At 45.5% G+C, this 21,853-nt stretch overlaps 1 protein-coding gene across 1 annotated transcript in view; it reads right to left on the bottom strand.

Annotated features, from left to right (window-relative positions):
* The window catches only part of HNRNPU (heterogeneous nuclear ribonucleoprotein U), a 90,687-nt gene that overhangs the window by 39,888 nt on the left and 28,946 nt on the right, over positions 1-21,853 (bottom strand). The window contains exons 8-9 of the mRNA XM_030196462.1: positions 18,029-18,148; positions 17,762-17,890 (exon numbers count right to left, since the gene is read on the bottom strand). Coding sequence (XP_030052322.1) covers positions 17,762-17,890; positions 18,029-18,148 — 249 coding nt within the window. The remainder of the gene's footprint in view (positions 1-17,761; positions 17,891-18,028; positions 18,149-21,853) is intronic.

Raw genomic sequence — 21,853 nt, 5'->3', positions numbered from 1 at the left:
GTCCTTCCTGTTACCTGGGATTTGTACGGGCCCTAGAGAGAGTTCTGGAAATATTCTGCACAAATCTGGGGTATGAAAATTCTTCAGATGGTCCTCTCAATATCCGTCTTACCATGGAGAAAGTGGAGGTTCTGGACTAGACGTTGCCAATACCAAATGATGTCCCTGCTATGTGAGCAAGAAACTATGAAGGGAAGGAACTTATCTTGTTTTAACATAATGGTCTGAGACCATTCCTGAGGGTTGTCCTCTGAAATAACTGGCTGTGCATAAAGCTGCTGTTGGGATAAATGAGGTGGTGAGCAATTTATGCTTCTTCTGGGGTGTGCTGGTGGGAGAGAGCTGTGCGTCTGTAGGAGCTCTTTTGTTGTCACTGAAACTTTTCCCTCCGTTTGTCAAGCTGGGCAGGTTTGAGGGAGGTAGGTTTTTAATTTTTTTGCATTTTCCTCAAGTCTGAGTGCTGTGACCGATTCTGCCAGCCCACTCCTGAGTAAAGAGATTAAAAGTCGCCAGGGGTGTGGATGGCGCGACTGTCCTGAAACCGCAGGCTTTGCATTCCAGAACTCCCAATTGCTGCCTGCAAGGGAACTGCTTGTGGCTCTGCAGTCATATTCGTACATTTGCTTGTTTCTGCAACCCTTGATAAAGATGCCTGTGACAAGAAAGCACCTGCAACTGAACTTCCAGCAGAGTTAGAAGCAAAATTGAAAGTGAAACCAGCAAAGTTTGGAGTATTTGGGAAGTCAATATTTTTTTTTTTTAAAAAGGTAAGATTCATCTGTAGTTCTCCCTTTGTTTTTATCTTTGAAATGCTAATAAGGCTCAAGGGGATGTGAGGAGCACTGTTAGACATTAATGACTGGCTGGTGGAAGAGGCTAAAAAAAAAAAACAAAACAGGTTTCTTGAGTTATAGAAAAGCTGTCACATACAAGGCTCCATCAGTGATGTCACCACGAAGTGCGCCTGCACCCCCCCTCCCCCCCCCCCCCCCCCCCCCCCCCCCCGCTGGTCTGAAGGAGAACTTGCTCTTCTTGATGTTTTCCCAAGCTGACCTGAGGAGTCCTCTCTATTCTTGTCAAAGGTTGGTTAACTTCCCCCAGTACACGAGGGCTAAGAGGATTCCCAGGACATTTTTATCAGCTAATAGTATTGTCATCTCCCGGATTGTCTTATCCAAGGCCAGTGATGGCGAACCTTTCAGAGACCGAGTGCCTAAACAGCAACCCAAAATCTAATTATTTATCGCAAAGTGCCAACAGGGCAATTTAACTCATTATGGATGGGGTCACCACATGACTCCACCCCTATGACGGCCACACCCCTTACACCAGCCATGGCGTATATAAACAGACATCATTGAAAATATACTAGGATAGGAGAAAAAAAAACAATTTTTTCATTATAAATCATTTCTGTAAGCTGTTACAGCTTCAGTATGCAAAATAAGACAGCAGATGTAAACTGGACATATTCCAAACATTAAAATACTACTTATTTCTAAAGCGCTACTAGACGTACGCAGCGCTAAAATACAAATAAAATGATTTTTTTCTACCTTTGTTGTCTGGTGATTTTGTTTTTCTATCCATATTGGTCCTGTTCTCTTAACTCCGTTTCCAGGCTTCCTTTCCATTTATTTCTTTACTTTCCTCCTTTCTTCTTCATTTCTTGCCCTCCATCCATGTGCAGTTTTTCTCCTCCCTGCCCTCCCCTCCATCCACCCATGTCCAGCCACCCTTCTCCCCCCCCCCCCGCCCACCCTCCCTCCCAGCGGCAGGCCTTCCCATCCAGCACCAGGCCTTCTTCCTTCCTACCACCAGGCCTGCCACCCACCCAGGCCACCCAGCACCAGGACGGCCTGCCTGCCTCCCTCCCACCCAGCAGCAGGCACTCCTCCCGCCCACCCGGCACCAGCCCGCCCTCCATCCCTCCCTCCGAGCACGAAATGAGGGCAGGACCAGAGCTTGAGAGACGGAAGGCTGAAGGAGGCGCGCCAAGCCAGCAGCACGCTTTTCGCTGCTACTGCTGACGCTGCCTTAACTCCCGACAAGGGAAGGCAAATTTCAGGCTCGGAGGGAGGGATGGAGGCCGGGCGGGCTGGTGCCAGGTGGGAGGAAGGTCTGGTGTCGGGATGGTCGACGGAGGGCTGGAACTAGCTGAGGCGACGGCCGGCTCTGCGTGCCCTCTCTGGCACGCGTGCCATAGGTTCGCCATCATTGTCCTAGGCTAACATCAAGGAATGCCAAAGCAGACAGCCAATTCTGTCCCTGGCCTAAAGTATGTACTGACCTTTTCCTCCGCCACACAAAAATGCCACCTCAAATCTACAACACTTGCAGCATTGAAGAAAATTAAATGAAAAAGCAACTCGCCTTGGTACTTCGACACACCAGAGAAAGGGCATTGTGACAGGGAACATACACAAGAGCAAAGTGTGGGAAATGTATACCTAAAGTACCATATACACCGTTTATGCTCTGGAAAACGAGTCTGCAGCAGAACTGTATCCAGATATGTGTGTGTGACAGAACTTCTTCCTCCCTCTTTCCCCCTCCCCCCCTACTGTGAGGCAAATTGGGGAAGAATAAAAAAGTCACTTCCGAAAATTATTACCTACCCCAATAGTCCTGTTTTGACTTGCTCTATATAGCTGTTAACAGAAGACTAAGAATCTTTCCGGTTGTAGGGTGTAGAGAATGACACAGGGACCAGCGGTAACCACGGGGATGGGGACAGAGCCCATGGGGATGGGGCGGAGCCAGAGCACGAGGAGACAAGGACAAACTGTCCCCGAGTCATTCTCTACTATGAAGAACTGTTATTTTTTAATCTGTGGATGAATAATAAGTCAACAATCTCACGATTCATTCTAGCACTCTTGTCTTCCACAGTCCTTCCTGAAATTGAAAATGTCTTCTCAGAAGATGTGCTAGTAGCAGGAATGCACATAATCCTCCATGCAAATTTTGCCAGTGTGGCCAGCAATTTTGCATGTTTTTCCAAAAATGAAAACATCGCCTGCATCACTCGAACATAAATAACAGTCCAATTCATTAACAGCCTTAGGGAGACTACCACTACCCCATTAGATTGAGGAAAGCTTAAATATGTCAGATCCAGGAAAGCACATCCCAAAACCATTTGTTGATAAACTGGAATACTTCCTAGGACCATGAGAAATCTCCTTTCACACAGTTGAACTGTTACAGGAACTTCTATCCTGATTGTCTTGAGTAGATAGTACTATGCCTCTGACCCCTTTCTGACAGAGTAACTGGCCACCAAACACGTAGTGAATCAGCTCAACAGAGTCACTGTTGTAGTCAATCTTCTCGGTGAAACAGAAGCACCTATAGCTAGTTTCATATGACCCAGTAACAAAGGACTCTGGCATTGTCATGAAGATATAAACTAAATATTATATGAGGAAGAGAATCAAAATCTTCAAAACGATCACAAAACCATAGGATTCTCTATTTAGTGCTTCGTGGCTGGTGAATGGTAAATAAAAGTGTATTTTATTCCAAAATTACCAGAGGAAAAAGCCTCAAGAAGCTCACAGCTAGATGCCTCGGGAGCAGGGCGGCTTCATCATCGGCAAAAAACCTCCGTTTAATAGAAATTCAAAATCTCAATAATAATTCAAAGTTAAATGTTTTTCAGCACTTCTCTTAGAGAATATTAGTGTGTAATAGCTTATGGTACTTAGCTGAGCATTTTCTTCCCGCCACATGCCAACCGTGACCTACGATGGCCAGCATTTCGTCTAGCTACATTAGGGTCAGATGGTCGATATTTCAACAGCATTCATAATTAACTGCACTTAAGGAGGCTCGAGCCAGGAGCTTCTTGAGGCCAGAGAATCCTGTGGTTTTGTGATTGCCATGAAGGTAACCAAATCTTTATATGGAGGAATACTATGAAACTTTTAAGGAGATTACAGCTACTCCCGAACACAGCAGATAGATTAACTTTTAAGTTGAATACATTCGAAAGCGTTTCTCCACTCCTTAAAAATATTACACTGGCTTCTGAGGGCCTCTCGTATAAAGTTTAAAATTTCTTATATGGCTTTTAAATCTTTGATAGGTCAATTATCTTTTGCTTTTCTCAGGTAGGTCTTCTTGTGTAGTTCATATTTACACTTTAATGTTTCCAAGTGTTAGAGGTGCGCGCTTGAAAAGTTACTTGACCAATTGTTAAATATTTGGTTGTAAAGATCTGGAATGATAATCCCTGCCAGATTAGGTCTGTCTGTTATTTAGGAAGTACTTGAAGACTTTTATATACTCAGAAATTGATACTGTAATTTTCTTTTGTGTTTTGCTTTGTACTTCCATCTGAATGTGATGTTTTCTTCTCTTGTAGTTCGCAATGAATGCAAGTGAAATACGGCGAAATATAACCTTTGAATGGAATCTAAGCTGTCCACAGCAAGGGGAACACTCATGGACCACCTTCCTGAGAAAAAAACAAGGCGACGGTATCTGGACTTACCTGCTAATTTTCTTTCCTCGCGTCCAACCAGACCAGTTCAGAACATATGGGTTTGTACACATCAGCCAGTAGATGGGAGACTGATGAGCTGTAAGCTCAATGCTATAAAAAGAATCATGCAGCCACAGCTCAAATATTACAGCCAATGTAGACAAAAACTAATCCAGAAAAATGAAGAAAACAGAAAGATGTGCTTCCTATTATAGAGCCTAAGTTATAACCAAAAAGCATCACATCTCCATGGAGACAAAAAAGGAAAGAAAAAGCTTGTTAAAAAAAACAAACAAAAAAAAACCCTTCCTCCGGTAGCAGAGTGGGTCTCTAGACTGATCTGGTTGAAGAAAAAAACATTAAGTTTAAGTTTCTCAATTTTTGATATACCGCCTCTTTTGAAGTGCAAATTGAGGCAGTTGGCAAATGTCTTATGAAACAATTGCTTGTGACTGTGCCTAAGACATGGCCATCCCTTTAGTTGGAGTGCAAAAAGTCAGGTTTTTTTTGTTGTTTTTTTTTTTTGGGGGGGGGGGGGGGGGGGGGTGTTGAGCAGGACTCCATGCCCTTTAATACAGGCAGAAACAATTGTGTCTTTTAGCCAAATAAGCTATAGTTATCTTTTGTGGCTGTTTCCCCTTTCTTAGGCCTACCAAAAAGTGAAGATACTCACCTGTAGATACTCACAGGTATTCTCCAAGGACAGCAGGCTGATAATCCTCACAAGTGGGTTGGCGATCCATGCTGGCCCGGGAACCGGCATTCCAAATAGTAAAACACTTGCTAGAGCCTTCTGAGCGTGATGTGCATCCAACTGCACTTGCGCAGAGTGCCTTCCTGTTCGCCTTACTCCTCAGTTCAGTTAAGGGTAAAAGATAGAGAAGACAACTCCAAGGGGAGGTGGGAGGGTGGGTATGTGAGGATTATCAGCCTGCTGTCCTCGGATAATACCCGCTACAAGGTATCTTCACTTTCTCAGAGGACAAGCAGACAATCATTCTCACAAGTGGGGTATTCCTAGCACCCAGACTCACTCAAAATAATAAACAGTGGTCAACTGGGCCTCGCAACAGTGAGGACATAACATATATTAACCTGAAACTATATACAAACTAGCTGAGAGTGCAGACTGGAATAGAATAAAACGGGCCTAGATGAGTGGAGTTGGATTCTATACCCCAAACCGACTCTGCAACACCGACTGCTGTGTTGGATATCCTGCTCAAGGCAGTAATGAGATGTGAATGTGTGGACTGAAGACCACGTTGCAGCTTTGAAATCTCTTCAATGGAGGCTGACAAAGTGGGCCACCGAAGCAGCCATGACATGGCCCCACAGAGTCAACACAGCTTGGGCATAAGCAAAGAAAATGCAATCTGCTAGCCAACTGGAGATGGTGCATTTTCCGATGGTGACTCCCCTCCTTTTGGGATTGAAAAACGAACTGGGCGGACTGTCTGAAGGGCTTCGTCTGCTCCATGTAAAAGGCCAATGCTCTCTTGCAGCCCAAGGCTTTGACTTCTGCAGCAAAAAGGCTTTATACATCTGAACAACAAATTCTGGTGGGAAACCCTGCCCCAAGGCCCTCGAGAGCATTGAAAGAGGAAAACCTGCTTGCTCCAAGCTAGGAGGCTGAAGAGCAACAGGTCTGACATTTGAGACCACCTGAGGCAAAATGGTGGCATTTTGCATTGGCACACCTGAACCGCGCCCAAATCTCCCGCTGCCTCATACGCGGCCGGTGCTGCTGAAACAATCCTGGAGAGACCAGCTTCTAAAGGCGTATCCTTATCAACTGTGGTGCAGCCTGCAGATCCCCAACGCCAATGCGCCACAGACGGAGCAGCACTTCAGTTTTTCGGCCATGGCGCTAATGAAGAACGGCGGTGCGGTTTTTTTCAATCCAGAGCCGCAACGACCACAACTGACTAAAACTGAGGCGGACCTAGAGCTACCTTGCTCAATGTCACCTACAAACAGTGCTCAAGCTGTGTTTTTTTTTTTTTTTTTAACAAAACAGCAGCTGCCTCTCCCAAAACCTACACACACTTCCCCTGAAAAGGTGAAGCATGGCTAACAACCTGCAGGTCTGCAAAGGCAGGGAGATCAAAGGAGGATGGGGGGAGGGACACAGCCACCCGAGTATCTCAGCCTCCAGACACGAGACACCGGGGCACAGAAAAAAGTCAAACTAACTTTTTTTTTTTAATAGAGAAGAAAGGGGGTCACGTGACGCCATGGTGCAGGGCAGACGTTGGTAAGCTCAGCTCTGTGCACACTTATCCCAAAATTCGGCTATATTGACGAGCCCACGGAAAAGAAAGGCACAGTTTTGATCCTATAAGCTGGGGGAACTGACCCGCGATCGGAGAGTAAGAGAGAGGAAGCAGAATGGCGGCAAAATCAGTCAGAAAGGAGCGAGATAAACTCAAACAGGCTGACAACAAAATGGCCGACCAGCGTGATCTCGGAGAACTGACAGTAGGCTCTGTATGGATGACGGAGATCACAGCCGAGGTTACTGCGGCAGTTGAGGCGGCCTTGGATAAGAAATTACAACAACTTTATGATCGAACAGAAGAAGCTCATGAGCGCATCGATAGCATGAGCTTGGAGCTGGACGAAGGGTTGCAGCAAGTATCGGAGATCGAGGAGGCAGCAGAGGCACAGAAGGAGATCACTGCGAAAATGGAGAGGCGTGTGCAGAACCTGGAGGCCAAGCTTGACGAGTTGGAGAATCGCAGTAGGCGAAATAATATGAGGTTAGTAGGGCTACCAGAGTCGCTGCTGTACAAAGACTTACCTACATTCTTAGAGGGGTGGCTGCCACAGTCCCAGCACATAGAAGACAAACTACATCATTTCTGTGTGGAGAGGGCCCATAGAGTAGGGCCTCCACGTCAATCAGAGGCCAGGCCACGAGTGGTGATATTTAAAATCCTCAATTTCTGACATAAGCAAGCAATATTGTATGCGATACGTGGCGGAGGCACCCTTACATATCAAAGTAAGAAAATCCTATGCTTTCAGGATTATTCTCAACAGGTGCAAGCGCTGAGGAAAACATTCACGCCATTGTGCACGGACCTGTTCCAGAAGAAGATAAAGTTTGAACTCCTATATCCAGCAAAGCTGCGTATCTCCATTAACGGAGTTACAAAATTCTTTGATAAAGTGGAGGCAGCCAAAGAATATGTACAGCAACAAGGGATTGCGCCGGATACTTCATAAAAGAGAAAGAAACCACAGGGCCCAGAGGTGGGAGGACTAAACTATTGGATATTGCGGGTCTTTGAGTTGAAAGTCTATTATTGAGAGCTGGAAAGAGAGACCTCAAGTTTGAAAAACAAGCAGATAGAGCTGATATGGACCGATAAGCTATGTGCTGAGTGACACACCAGCGTGAGCATGGGCCAGATAGTAGGCACTAAGCGCATATTTGAAACCGCAGTGAGTTTTGTGGGCGTCCTGAGCACCAGATGGAGGCCTGTGGCTGAAAGAGCATATGGGATAATGTAAGCTTCTGAGTTTAACATTTCTTTTCTGCTTTATACAGTTGGAGGTATACACAGAACCCTGATCCAGAGAATCCATCTTCTCCTCCGAGGGAAAGACAGATAAAGCTTGATATAGTAGCTGAGATATTTTAGTTGTGCATATATCAACGTGAATTGGAGAGAGAGAGACCCAAAGAATGAAAGACTACTGTTGGAGAGACTGGGTGGATGAGATGGATTTTGAGCATGTCTCCGGAGTGAGCACGAGCCTGATAGGAGACCATATGCAAGTGTGGGAATCTGCTGATCGTATAGCGGCTGCTATGAATGATCTTCAGCTGGAGCCCTGAGAATGCAAGAGCATACTGGATCATACAAATTTCTGAGTTATAAGTTTGGTTTTACCTACTTGGTGTTATATATAGACTAATGTACCCAAAATTGGCTTCTGTCTTCCGAGAGGGAGACAGACAGCTAAAGACTAGTATGATTGTTGATTTGTGTTAGATATGAATAATATGTTGGGGATAGGAAGGGGAGTGGATGGGTAGGAGATGTTGAATGGGAGAGTGTGGGTGTTATATCGTGACTAGTTTTTGGAACGGGAGGGGTGAGGGACAGGGAGGGATAGGGAAGGGTAGGCCCTGGGTAGTCGAATCTCAACTGGCAATACAGTGTACACAGATGGGTGTGAGACAGCGAATTAATGAGAATTTGTGGGGAAGAACAGCGGGAGTGGCGCTGCTGGGACGCCGGGCCTGCTGGTCACTAGATGTAGTATATTTGACAATGCCAGCACCAGTAGATATAACGTAATGGGACTTAAAGTTTACTCCTGGAATGTGGGGGGTATATCTTCTCCTATAAAAAAGAAAGAAAATACTTCATAGCCTCAAAAAGAAAGGGGCCGATATAGCGCTCCTACAAGACACACATTTAACGGCCCAGGAGCATGCAAAGCTTCAAACCTGGTGGGTGGGGACCATGCTAGAAGCCCCAGCGGTGGGGAAAAAAGCAGGGGTGGTGATTCTATTTCATAAATCTCTTCAGGTGGAGGTAGAAAAATTATGTCTTGATGAGGAATGGAGATACATACTGGCACAGGTAAAGGTGAATGGTGGTACATGTCTAATAGGGAATGTATATGCTCCTAACGTTTACAATAAACAATTTTATCAGACCCTGATAAGTAAGATTCAGCAGTTTAATATCCAGCATAAGATAATAGGGGGGGGGACTTTAATGTGGTAGCGGATCATAACATGGATAGATCCCATACTAGTGCGGGAATGGCAGTGGAAGCTAATAAAGGCATAAACCTGATATGTGGAGCATTGGGGGTGGTAGATGTGTGGAGGTTACTACATCCAAACACCAAAGATTATACACATTATTCTAGAGCCCATCACACACAATCACGAATCGATTATTTACTGATTGATGAAGAGAGTTTTGCAGGGATCTTGGAGGCCGGCATTGATCCTACGATATCAGATCATGCGGCTATATATATATATCAAATATAGGGATCAGAACCTACAGAGCAGACAGTTTAGATGGATATTCCCATTGGATCTGTATTATGATCCAGAATTTTGGACATATATCAGGGGGAAATGGAAAGAATATACAATTCATAATGCAACCCATGTAAACACACCGATCTTATACTGGGAAGCGGGGAAGGCTGTCTTAAGGGGCGCGATAATAGCGTTTAGTGCCAGGAAGAAGAAACGGAGGAATAAAGCGATCATAAGACTGGGGAAACAGTTAGTACATTTAAGGAGGGCATATGGGCAACATTCTGAGGATCATGTCCGGGAACAACTCTTGGCCACACAAGTGTCCTTGAATGAGTTGCTGCATCAGCGAGCAAGTAAATCCGGATGGCTTTAGGGCCGAACTATATAAAATATTAATGCTAGACATAGGAGAACCCCTTGTTAATGCTTTCAATACCTCTGTTGAACTGGGGGAGCTCCCGCAGTCCTTGCGACTTGCGGATGTTATGGTTTTTCTGAAACCAGAGAAGGATCCGGCATTACCTGACTCCTATAGACCAATATCATTAATTAGCTGCGAGGCTAAATTATTGGCGAAGATACTAGCATCGAGATTGGCTAGAGTATTACCTAGGATAATGGCAACCCCTCAAGTCGGGTTTGTTCAGGGGAGACAGAGTGCGAAAAATATTAGGATGATTTTAGCCACGATGGAAAGGATGCGTAGGGAAGGAGAGGATTCATTATTAATAAGTTTCGATGCCGAAAAGGCATTCGATAGGGTTGAGTGGGAATTTCTGTTTGCCTCAATGCGAGCGTATGGATTTGAGGGATATTTCACTCAAGCGACCTCAATATTGTATAAAAATCCGGCAGCGAGAGTGTTGGTTAATGGGTCATACTCTCGAAGTTTTGTGATTAACCGAGGAACTAGACAGGGATGCCCCCTATCCCCTTTACTTTTTGCCATCACATTGGATCCCTTGATTTGGGAAATCTTAGGGAACCCAGAGGTTGAAGGAGTGAAATTGGGTAGCAGAGAATTTAAGATTTCGGCCTTTGCGGACAATATTTTAGTCCATCTGGCTAGACCGGAGCAGTCGTTGCCGGTGTTGATGGGAGGTCTTTGCCGAATACGGGGCATTTTCAGGCTTTAAATTGAAAACCCAAAAGTCGGAGGGATTGCCCACTTCCAATAAAGTAAGGGAGCAATGGAGGGGTGAGTTCCCGTTGAGGTGGGCGGATAAGGAGTTTAAATATCTGGGAATCACTCTAACTGGGGATTTGAGCCGCTTATATAGAAGGAATGTGGATGAACTGTTACATCATACGAAAATTCAGTTGGCTTTGTGGGAGGGATTGCCTTTATCGTTGAGCGGTAGGGTAGGCTTGTTTGCCATGATGATTTTTCCGAAATGGCTCTATGTTATGCGACAGCTTCCAATTCTATTACTAACTAAAGATCTTAAGAAACTCCGTAGAATGGTGTCCCGGTTCTGATTGTAAGCTCTTTGAGCAGGGATTGTCCTTCTATGTTAAATTGTACAGCGCTGCGTAACCCTAGTAGCGCTTTAGAAATGTTAAGTAGTAGTAGTGCTGGGAAGGGAAGAAGGCCAAAGTTAAGTTGGAATATCTGTATGGAAGAAGAGTAGAGGGGGGCCTCGGATTTCCTGACATCAAACAATATAATTGGGCCTGTTTGTCGAGACATCTAGCGGATTGGATATTAGAAACCGAAGAGTATACAGCATGGACCTATGAGAGAGAATTGTTTTGGCCGTATCATCCATATTATATATTACATGCTAAGAGTGAAGTGCTACCTAAGGGATGGAGTCAACATATACTATTACAACCTATGAGACATACATGGCAGTATATATTAAAACGTTTGAATAAGAATCCACATAGTACGGATATGCTTCCACTAGCGGGGAATGCAGAATTTGGGCAAGGGGGGAACCAAAAGAGGTTAATTAGCTGGGCACAGGAAGGTGTAGTGTTGGTGGCGGATGTGATACAGGAATCGGGGGAGATTATTACTCGGGAGGCCTTAGTGGATATGGTGGGAACAGAGCACGTGAGTTGGTATGACTATTTCCAGCTACACAGTTATATATCGCACTTGACAGAGGCAGGTATGATAGAGGAATATATGCCTTATTGTCGAACTTATTTTTGCCTCCGGGCAGAGAACAGACCTCGATGTTTATACTTTATAAACAGCTGGGTATGATCTCTGTGCAGCGAGATTATGGAGAGGTGGCTTGGAGGTGGTCTGCGGATATGAGGGTGGAGGTCAGTAGTGGTGACATTGTCCAATTTCTGAAGGAGATTGCATATAAAGTGACTAGTGCTCGACATCGGGAGATACAATTTAGAATAATCTTGAGAGGCTATTTCTCCCCCATACAGGCATACTATACTGGCAATATACAAGAGCCAAAGTGTATCAAATGTAATTTCCAGAGAGCTTCCTTATATCATATGTTGTGGGAATGTCCTGAAATTAGGAAGTTTTGGGGTAAAATTATGGGATTCTGTGAGACATTGATACATAAAAAGATAAGTTTGCTGTCACGAAGCATAGTGTTAGGATTGGGTGGGAGTGGGAGGGATTTGCGACACATGGAGAGATTATTCATCTATAAGGCTATTCTGATTGGGAAACAAAGTATATTACAATACTAGTAAAAGAGGCCCGTTTCAGAGCAAATGAAACGGGCGCTAGCAAGGTTTTCGTCGCCACCCCCCTCCCTCCCTGGCCAATCCCTTCGTTGTTCTGCCATTGCTCTGCCCCCAACGTCATGACGTTTGATGCGAGGGCGGGGCCCGGAGCAATCTCCACCCCGCCTCCCTCTCTGCCAACCCCTTTCATTGTTCTGCCATTGCTGCGCCCTCGAGGGCGGGGCCCGGAGCGATTTTGGTGGCTTCACCACCACGAACCTTCGAACCTTTTTGAAGGAAGTCAGGGCTTGGCTTCACTGACGTCAGTGTCCTCAGAACGTTGAGGGTGAGTTTTATTATAGTAGATTGGACCCAGGATGTGGGGCCCTCATACTGGCTATGGAGAAATATGTTGCGTTCTCTGGCGACGATGGAGGCACATAGTGTGCACAGTAGTCCTAGAAGTAGACGACGCTTTTGGGAGATTTGGGAACCATAAGTGCAGGCGCACTCAAGTAGAGCTCGTAGCTTATTGGTTAACTCACTCACTCACGCGATAGATTGGTGCTGGTTGAGGTGGGGTAAGATTAATGAATTCACCTGTGTGGGAGGGCAGGGGGGGAGTGGGGGTTTCAAAGCTCAAAGTACCATAATGAAAGAAGCTGAATCAATAAGGGAGGGAGGAGTGGGGGGGGGGGGGTTGAGGAAGGGGAGGGGGGGAATAAAGTTCAATATGGTTTGTATTCAACAGTTGCTAGCACTTTGGAATGTTTAGAAGTATCTGAAATGATGATGTAACTATGTTCTATAAATGTTTGTGTGATCTTTAATAAAAATGATTAAACAAATAGAGAAGAAAGTAATAAAAGAGAATAAGTGAAAGGGCTCACCACCTTCCACCTGCTGGAGACTGATAATACCGAGTCTAGTTACAGTTAGCCAGGGCTCTTATTGGATCTCTCTAGAGTCAGAGTTTTCAGTCTCCTCCTGCTGGAAGGCGTGCACAACCCATCAGTTGCATTCTGGGCCGGTCCAGAGGAACGCTAAGGAAAGACTGCATTAGCTACCAATCCAGTACTGGCTACACCTGATTACCGACAAAGATTTGTGGTACATATGGCATTGGGATTGTACTCAGTCAAGTGAATAGCAGAAGGGAGGAGAACACCATCGTGTATCTGAGTCACAAGCTCCTTGACAGACAGGTAGCCTATACCACTATTGAAAAAGTATGTCTGGTCTTAGTGTGGGGCCCTCAAGACGTTACAACCATATCTGTATGGGCAAGATTTTACTGTCATCACAGATCACAATCCATTGTTCTGGTTAAGTGTCTCAGGAGAAAATGGGAAGCTACTACGGTGAAGCCTGTCCTTGCAAATGTACAACTTCACCATTCAACACAGGAAAGGCAGTGAACATGGTAACGCTGATGGCCTCTCCAGACAGGAAGAGCTAGAATCACCCTGACACTGGACTATTTAGTTATTTTGATAAAAATTTGTAGCTGTAATCGCAATTGGAGTGGAGGAGTGGCCTAGTGGTTAGGGTGGTGGACTTTGGTCCTGGGGAACTGAGTTCAATTCCCAGCACAGGCAGCTCCTTGTGACTCTGGGCAAGTCACTTAACTCTCCATTGCCTACCGCATTGAGCCTGCCATGAGTGGGAAAGCGGCTCCTTGTGATTGAGCAATGGAGGATTAAGTGACTTGCCCAGTCTCACAAATTGAAGTTTTTTTTTTTTGGGGGGGGGGGGGGGGGGGGGGGTAGAATAACAACGTATAAATTGTAATTCAAAAGCAGCCCTAGGTATTGGTCTTTTTGTTTAATGTATAATGAGCGAATTATGTTTCCTAGCGTTGGACTTCTTGTCTGTACCTTTTTTTGGGATGTATTAAAAAAAAAAAAAAGTGGATAAAGGGGAACCACCAGTAGATATAGTGTATCTGGATTTTCAGAAAGCTTTTGACGAAGTCCATCATGAGAGACTCCTGAAAAAAATTAAAAAGCCATGGGATAGAAGGCAATGTTCTGTTGTGGACTGGGAACTGGTCAAAAGATAGAAAACAACCAATTCTCTAAATGGAGGAAGGTGAATAGTAGAGTGCTGCAAGGATCTGAACTGGGACTGTTGCACCTGCTGTTATACTGGTGATGTCACCACAACTTGTTGTATTTTTCTCCACCTGTTGGTGCAGGGGCATAACCCGGCTGTCTGGACTGGTCTATCAGGATGAAGAGGACATTTCAAATTACAGTTTAGTCTATATTTTTCAAGTGAGTTCAAGATTTATTGAATGTTAACTTGTGGAACAGTACACATTCAATACAGAGAAGTTTACTCTAGCAGTTATGAAGTTTCATAACAATTACAGCTAATTTTTTTTTTTTTTTTTTGCAATTTTAAAAACAATTGTGTGACTCCTAAAGAACTGGGTTAAATAAACACAGAAATTGATTTTTTCAGATCAAGGTATTTTCTCAACCAATATGGGAATGTTGAGTTCTGAGAAGAGAAGGCACAAAAATACAAAACTAAATTAAAGACTTAAGCAAGAAGAATAACTACAGAATTTAAAACAATATACTCAACATTGCAATTAAGTTCCTGTATTACATCATTTTTTACATTTTCTGCTGTCTGCTAGTTTCCACGCTACAACTCTACCACAAACTATTCTCTTGAGGAGCAAAGCAGGGCTGTCCCACCAGCTGATCTGGACCTGGGGCTCCAATGTGACACCTAAGACTTTTGCAAATGTCAAATGTGAGTTTGCGCCTACGAACAACCTCTAGGGTAGTCGCCATCTGAGCAACTAGGCTTTGAAAGGAGCACTGAGTAGTACTGAGGCCGATATGATAAGAGTCATTTACTAGTGGACTGTTGGCATTTCAAAGCCCATTAAGGAATTAGAGTGGTCATTTGCCAACTCTTGCCCGAAGTGCCACGTCCAGAGTGAAGCCAAGAAACTGGAAATAACTCCAGGCTCTCAGGGCCTGCTGAGCACAGAACTCCCTATTCTGACCAAGCAGCTTCTCTGTGTGCTCCTAGGTTAAGGAAGACTGCTCTTCGTTTCATGTTCAAACTGTCATCTTTTCATCTGGAATCTAGCCCCCAATGCTGCCTGATCAGAAAGAAGAAAACTTACACCGATAGTTCCCATTCCCCCAGGAGTACCTGCTGAGAAGTCCACCTAAAGGTTGAGACTGCCAGCTATATTAGCTATTGAGAGGTTGGCCAGTCTCTACACCGACTGAAAGACAGATTTCAGGACTAGTAGTGCTCCGTATGTCCCCTTGCTTATTGATGTACACAACTGCAGTCAAGTTGTGAGTACTTAAAACTGTTCATTTGTAACCCAACGATACCCTGATCAACTAATCATCCAGATATGGATGCATACCAATATCTCCTTGAGCAGGAATGACGCCACAAGCACCATCAACTTGAAAAAGGTTTGAAGCACCATGGTCAGATCAAATTGCATTTTCTGAACTTTGAAAATTCTGCCCCAAGATCACAAAGCAAAGAAACCGTTAATGAGGAAGCCATATTGGAATATAAAGGTAGTCATCCTTCAGGCCAAGAGCTGTAAGAAACTACCCTGCTGTAACAAAGGACCTCCATGCAGAAATGATTGGAACCTTCTCTGATCACTTCCAAGATCCAATGATCTGAAGTAAATTATGGTCTACTCCTTGAGAAAGGTGGCCAGCTGACCTATTTGCTTAACAGATTGGACTAGGGGATACATTATTCCGTTCCAAGGGGCACTGAAATGTTTCTCCCTCGCCCCCAATTCTCTCCTTTCCTGTCCCCAAGAAAGAAGGACTGAAGCAAGAAAGGTGAAAGGTGCCACATCGTCTCACAGACCTAGCCCACTATGAGCCAACTTACCAAAGTCCCTAGCCAGCGTCCAGTTGTTCAAAACAGAAAATTTCCCCTAAAGCAGTGGTTCCCAATCTTTCTCGGTTTATAGTACCCTTAGGTGTAATTGTTTCATGGCAACCCTAGGTCACACATTTTCTCTCAGGTCTCCCCCCCCTCCACCCCCCTGTGGCAGCGGCATGGTGTCCTACCTTTGCTGGTCGGAATGTACAAGCCCTGCTAGCTTAAGTGGTCTCCTGCCTAGGAATGTACGAGCCCTGCTAACTTAAGTAGTCTCTTTCCTGGGAACCATGCTGCCTACCTGAAGTCAAAGGCATGCTTCAGCCACCAACACCAGCACTCCCATGGCACGTTTGGGAGAGCCAGTGGCAGCAACTAAGTATGCCAACTTCCTCAGGCAGCATGGGACTTGGGGCTCAGGCAGTGGACCAGTCAGCTGGTGGGGCTTGGGCACCCCCCCCCCCCTCCAAGCCATTCCATGGGTGCCACAATTTTGAAGGTGGTTTTAAAATATGCCACAGCTCTCCTCAAGTTCACTGTGGCACCCTGCACAGTTTGAGAACGGCTACCCTAAAGGGAAATTTGCGAGACAAACCTTAGATGTTGCATTAGTCATCCAATTCCTCAGCCGCTGCAGCCTCCTGGCAGTGATCACAGATGACATACTCCTTGTTGAGGCCCTGACCAAATTGTACAGAGCATCGGCTGCATAGGTTAGACATGACTATGGCTCCCATGGAAACAACATTTTAAGCCTTCCAAGATCCGAGGTACAAAGTTGCTGCATCCAGTAGAGACGAGCTCTAGCCACACAGGAACTGTAAACTGATATGGATGTCTTATGATCCTGGACATTCTTCAGCACTGTGCCACCTTCCACTGGCACCAGTCTTCTTGTGATCGCTGTAACTAAGGCAGTCTTCTTTCCTTCTCTTGAGACACCAATGGATGCAACTTATTCATAGCCCAGCCCACATGAAGACTCCCATACATGGTGCCCCACTCTGTCAAGAATAAGGTCTGCAGTTTCTCACGCAAAGGAAAAGCAAGATGATTTTCCTAGTGCCCACCAGGATTGGGAGCTCCTTCTGAGCTGGCATAAGGGCAGGGTTTGAGCAACTTAGCAGTCAAGCAAGCTCTTTTTACAAAAGAGCCTAACCACTGTGCCCATCAGCACCTCTTCCAAAGGCTTCTGAACAGCCAAACGTTTGGAACACCATAACTGAGCCGCCTCAGTCACTCAGGCCCTCGGGGGACAGAGACCTGCAAGGGGAAGGGGAGCCCACCTTGCCTCCAAAACTTGTGCAGTTGAAAGGCTCTGTAGAGGAGCAGTATAAAGTCTGACTCAAATGGTCAATCATTACCCTAGTGCCACTACTGCATTCCCTGCATGCCCCAGCACCTCCTTGTACACAGCTGGGCACGAGTAACCAGGACCAGCCAGTATTGTAACTGCATGCCTACAAACTGGCTGCTATACACAAGCTCCCAGGCCCCAGCTCCCTTTGTCTAGCAAATCAACCGGGCAACCACCTCCAAGTTAGGACCGCACGTCTCCAACTTCCCAAAGGCACTGCCCCATTCAAGATACTCACACAGGACCATCCTTCATCTGCTGGAGATAAACCTGCATTCTCTACCTCAAACCACTGGTCTTGGATTGATCTGGTGAGGATGCTAAAGGAATTTAACTATCCCCTCTAGTGTGTGGTTTTTACCTGATCCAGGATAAAGTTCCGCTTTTTACGAGCAGCAATCTCAATGAATTTGCCAAGACACTGTGGGGCTCTCTGCAGCAGTGTGTTCAGTTTTCCAGTTTCAGCCATCTGCTTCTTGAAGCCAGCCACCTACAGATGCAAAAAAGATTAAAAGATTAATTTAAATACCTCCTACATATGGATTTAGTTCAAACCCAAACAAAACATCTAATGAATGTTTTTTTGAACCAAAGTGCACTTTTAACAGTGGGAAGTTCCATTACATACCATCATTTTGTCCATGATGGTATTTGTGCCAAGAATATTGTATTTTCCAGGATTTTCTGCTGCATGTTTGGAAACCCATGTTGTTTTTCCTGCTCCAGGCAAACCAACCATCATCACAACCTGTTGCAAAACAGTGGAAGGAAGGGATAAAAGAAACTAATAAGACCCCCATGCAAATCTGCTATTTGCTCAACACTCAAAACGCCCTTATCGTTGAGTTACTTTAAGACTAAACTAGTCAAAATCTTTCTAAAAGCTTGCAGGCATCATATTTTAGGCATCTTTGCACTAAGTATAGCAGGAACCTATATGGATATCATGTTCATCCATCCATCCATCTATAACCTCATTACAAGCAAAATGATAGGAAGCAGAGGCTTGTGCTTTGGTGTGATTTAAGAATGTGTACTAGTTACAATTATAGTATTATACAGCGGTCACTTTGGTAAAACTCTATAGCTACAGACTTAGTGGGAGGATACAAAAAAGTGAAAAACAACAGAAGGACGAAGCTAAAAAAGAAATGTATAACAACAATCTTCCACCCTGGACCAAAGGGAATGCCAAATGGGAAATTCTGCACAGGAAATGTGCCCAAAATGATTCAAAGTATGGCATAAGCTCCCAACAATGCTGTCCATGTGATTGCTATACCTATGCTGATCTTCCATGAGTGTAAACATATGAAGATACCAGTAAATGACACTGCCTTGGGTAACTGCAGCAGCTCTTGCACTAGGATCCTTGTCATTGGATGCGATTGTGTTGACATTAAGTAGCATACACCATGCTACATGAACTGTTATCTGAATATGTTTTCTGTTGGCGATGACTTCTGTCAATGTCCAACTGATCTTCTCGCATACATCCTTGGGTGAATTTCTTCAAAAAGGCAGTAAATAAATCCAAATAAATCTCTGAAATGGCACCATTATACACATGCCTGCAGCACTCCATATAGCAGAGTGACCACGTTAGTAGTACTATCCCTAGTGGGCTGCAGCATTACCTAATGTTGGAAGTGGAAATGTACAGAGCTCCATAGACCTGAGATAAAAGAAATTCAACTAAAAACTATGGAAACTGCTAGAGTGGTTATTTGCAATATACAGTATTTAAAATTGCAAAACCTCTGGTTAATAATGTTTCTTGTGCATACTTCCTGTGGTCTCATGAGCCACATAAAATTCAATAGTGGGCCTCAGGTTGACCACTCCTGCCATAGAGCAACCACGTCAACTAAGAACAGCAATATCCTTCAAAAAGCAACAGTGGAAACAGAGGATAAGATATACTAAAGACGCTGTCTTTTAAACAAGATTGTTAAAGAAACAAATAGACGAACAGCATTTATTCCCAAACTGAAATATACAAAAGGAAAATTAGGTTCTTACCTTGGTAATTTTCTTTCCTTTAGTCATAGCAGATGAAGCCATTACGTATGGGTTGTGTCCATCAACCAGCAGGGGGAGATAGAGAGCACTCAACTTTTCACAGTGCCTCATGGCCAGCCAGCTCCACTGCATCTTCAGTATTTGAAGCTTCCAAAGCAGTAAGGCAAACCGCAATGGGAATAACATGAACTTTACTCACAGCGAACGATAGCCCCTTAACAAGGGCATGAACTCAAAAGGAGGGAATGAACACATCCTCCTGGAGGGAATAAACTCATCCTCCAAAACAAACTGGAGGGAATGGACTCATTCTCCTATAAGTGAACATGAATCCTGAAGACTGTTTTCCAACTTTCTCCCAAGGAAGGAACTTCAGGAAACAAGAACAGAACCTGAAACAGATTCACAGCATACAATCATATAGGGAGGGCTCATGGCTTCATCTGCTATGACTAAAGGAAAGAAAATTACCACGGTAAGAACCTAATTTTCCCTTCCTTGTCATCAAGCAGATGAAGCCATTACGTATGGGATGTAACAAAGCAATCCCTATATAGGGTGGGAACAGGTCACACCACACGCTAGCACTTGTGCTCCAAAACGCACATCCCTCCTAGCAGCCACATCCAGCCTGTAATGTCGGGCAAAAGAGAGCTTAGAAGCCCATGTTGCTGCACTGCATATCTCTTGACGAGAGAGTGCTCCAGTTTCAGCCCAAGAGAAAGAAATCGCTCTGGTAGAATGCGCCTTAAAGGCTACAGGCGGAGACCGGCCGGCAAGCAGATAAGCTGAAAAGATAGTTTCTTTGAGCCAGCGGGCAATAGTGGCTTTAGACGCTGGAGACCCTCTGCGAGGACCTGATAGCAAAACAAACAGATGATCATAGATCCTGAAAGAGATAGTAACTTGCAGATACTGCAGCAGAATCCTGCGCACATCCAACAGCTGCAACTGCCCAAAAGATTCTGGAAACTCCTCCTTATCAAAGGAGGGCAAGAAAATAGGCTGGTTTAGGTGAAACGCTGAAACCACCTTAGGCATGAAGGAAGGCACGGTCCGAACCGTGACCCCTGACTCTGAGAATTGCAGAAATGGGTCTCTACAGGACCGCGCCTGGAGCTCTGACACCTGTCTCGCCGAGGTAATGGCCACTAAAAAGACGGCCTGCAAAAAGTCCAGAATCGGCGAGACAGGAGCCCGCATGGGTGTGATCGCTTTTGAAGCACACCAAGACTCAAACTGGCACCAAATCCTGGCATAAGCCACGGAAGTGGAACGCAGGAGAGTGGAAATGACTGTGTTTGAATAGCCTTTGTCCCTCAATTGCGCCCTCTCAATCGCCAGGCCATAAGACCAAAGCGGCAGGCGTCCTCCATGGCTACCAGGCCCTGTGACAACAGGTTCGGTACCAGAGGTAAATGAAGGGGAGCCTCCACTAGCATCTGTCGGAGGTCCGCACACCAAGGCCTCCTGGGCCAATCCGGGGCGATGAGGACCACTTCTCCTGAGTGCAGCCGAATCCGCAGGAGCACTCGCCCTATCAAGGGCCATGGAGGGAACACATACAGTAGGCCCGGAGGCCAGGGCTGAGTCAAGGCATCCAACCCCACCGAGCGAGGATCTCTCCGTCTGCTGAAGAAGCACGGGACTTTGGCATTTGAACTTGTCGCCATAAGATCCATCACGGGCTTGCCCCATTTGGCACATATCTGCAGGAATACTTTGTCTGCTAGTTCCCATTCTGCTGGATCGATCTGATGCCTGCTTAGATAATCGGCTTGCACGTTGCTCTGACCTGCAATGTGAGCTGCCGACAGAAACTGAAGATGTAGCTCGGCCCAGTGGCAAATCTGTTCGGCCTGTGCTCTGCACGGAGTGCCGCCTTGTCGATTTATGTAGGCCACTGCTGTCGTGTTGTCCGACATCACTCTGACAGCCAATCCTTCCAGGGTCACTTGAAAGGCCAGAAGCGCCTGAAACACCGCTTTCAACTCCAGGCGGTTGATGGACCACTCCGACTCCTCGGGTGTCCATAGACCCTGGGCATGCTTCCCCTTGCAATGTGCGCCCCAGCTCTTCAGGCTGGCATCTGTCACTACTAGACACCAATCGGGGAGCGCCATCGGCATTCCTCGCCGCAGCATGCTGTCTGAGAGCCACCACTCCATGCTGAGTCGGGCCGCAGGGAGCCAAGAAAGTCTACATTGATAATCCTGAGAAACTGGAGACCATCTTTGAAGTAGGTGCGCTCTCGCCCAGGGCACCACTTCCAATGTGGCTGTCATCGATCCCAGCAGCTGGACAATGTCCCAAGCTCGCGGGCGGGGCATCCTCAGGAGCAGACGGACCTGATTCTGAAGCTTGCACCGCCTTAGCTCGGGTAGGTATACATAGCCCGAGTCTGTGTCGAACCTGGCCCCCAAATATTCTA

Source organism: Microcaecilia unicolor, chromosome 3 (assembly GCF_901765095.1).
Source record: "Microcaecilia unicolor chromosome 3, aMicUni1.1, whole genome shotgun sequence".
Taxonomy (NCBI): Eukaryota; Metazoa; Chordata; class Amphibia; order Gymnophiona; family Siphonopidae; genus Microcaecilia; species Microcaecilia unicolor.
Note: the sequence above shows the minus strand (reverse complement) of the source record. Positions and strands in the feature narration are given on the sequence as shown.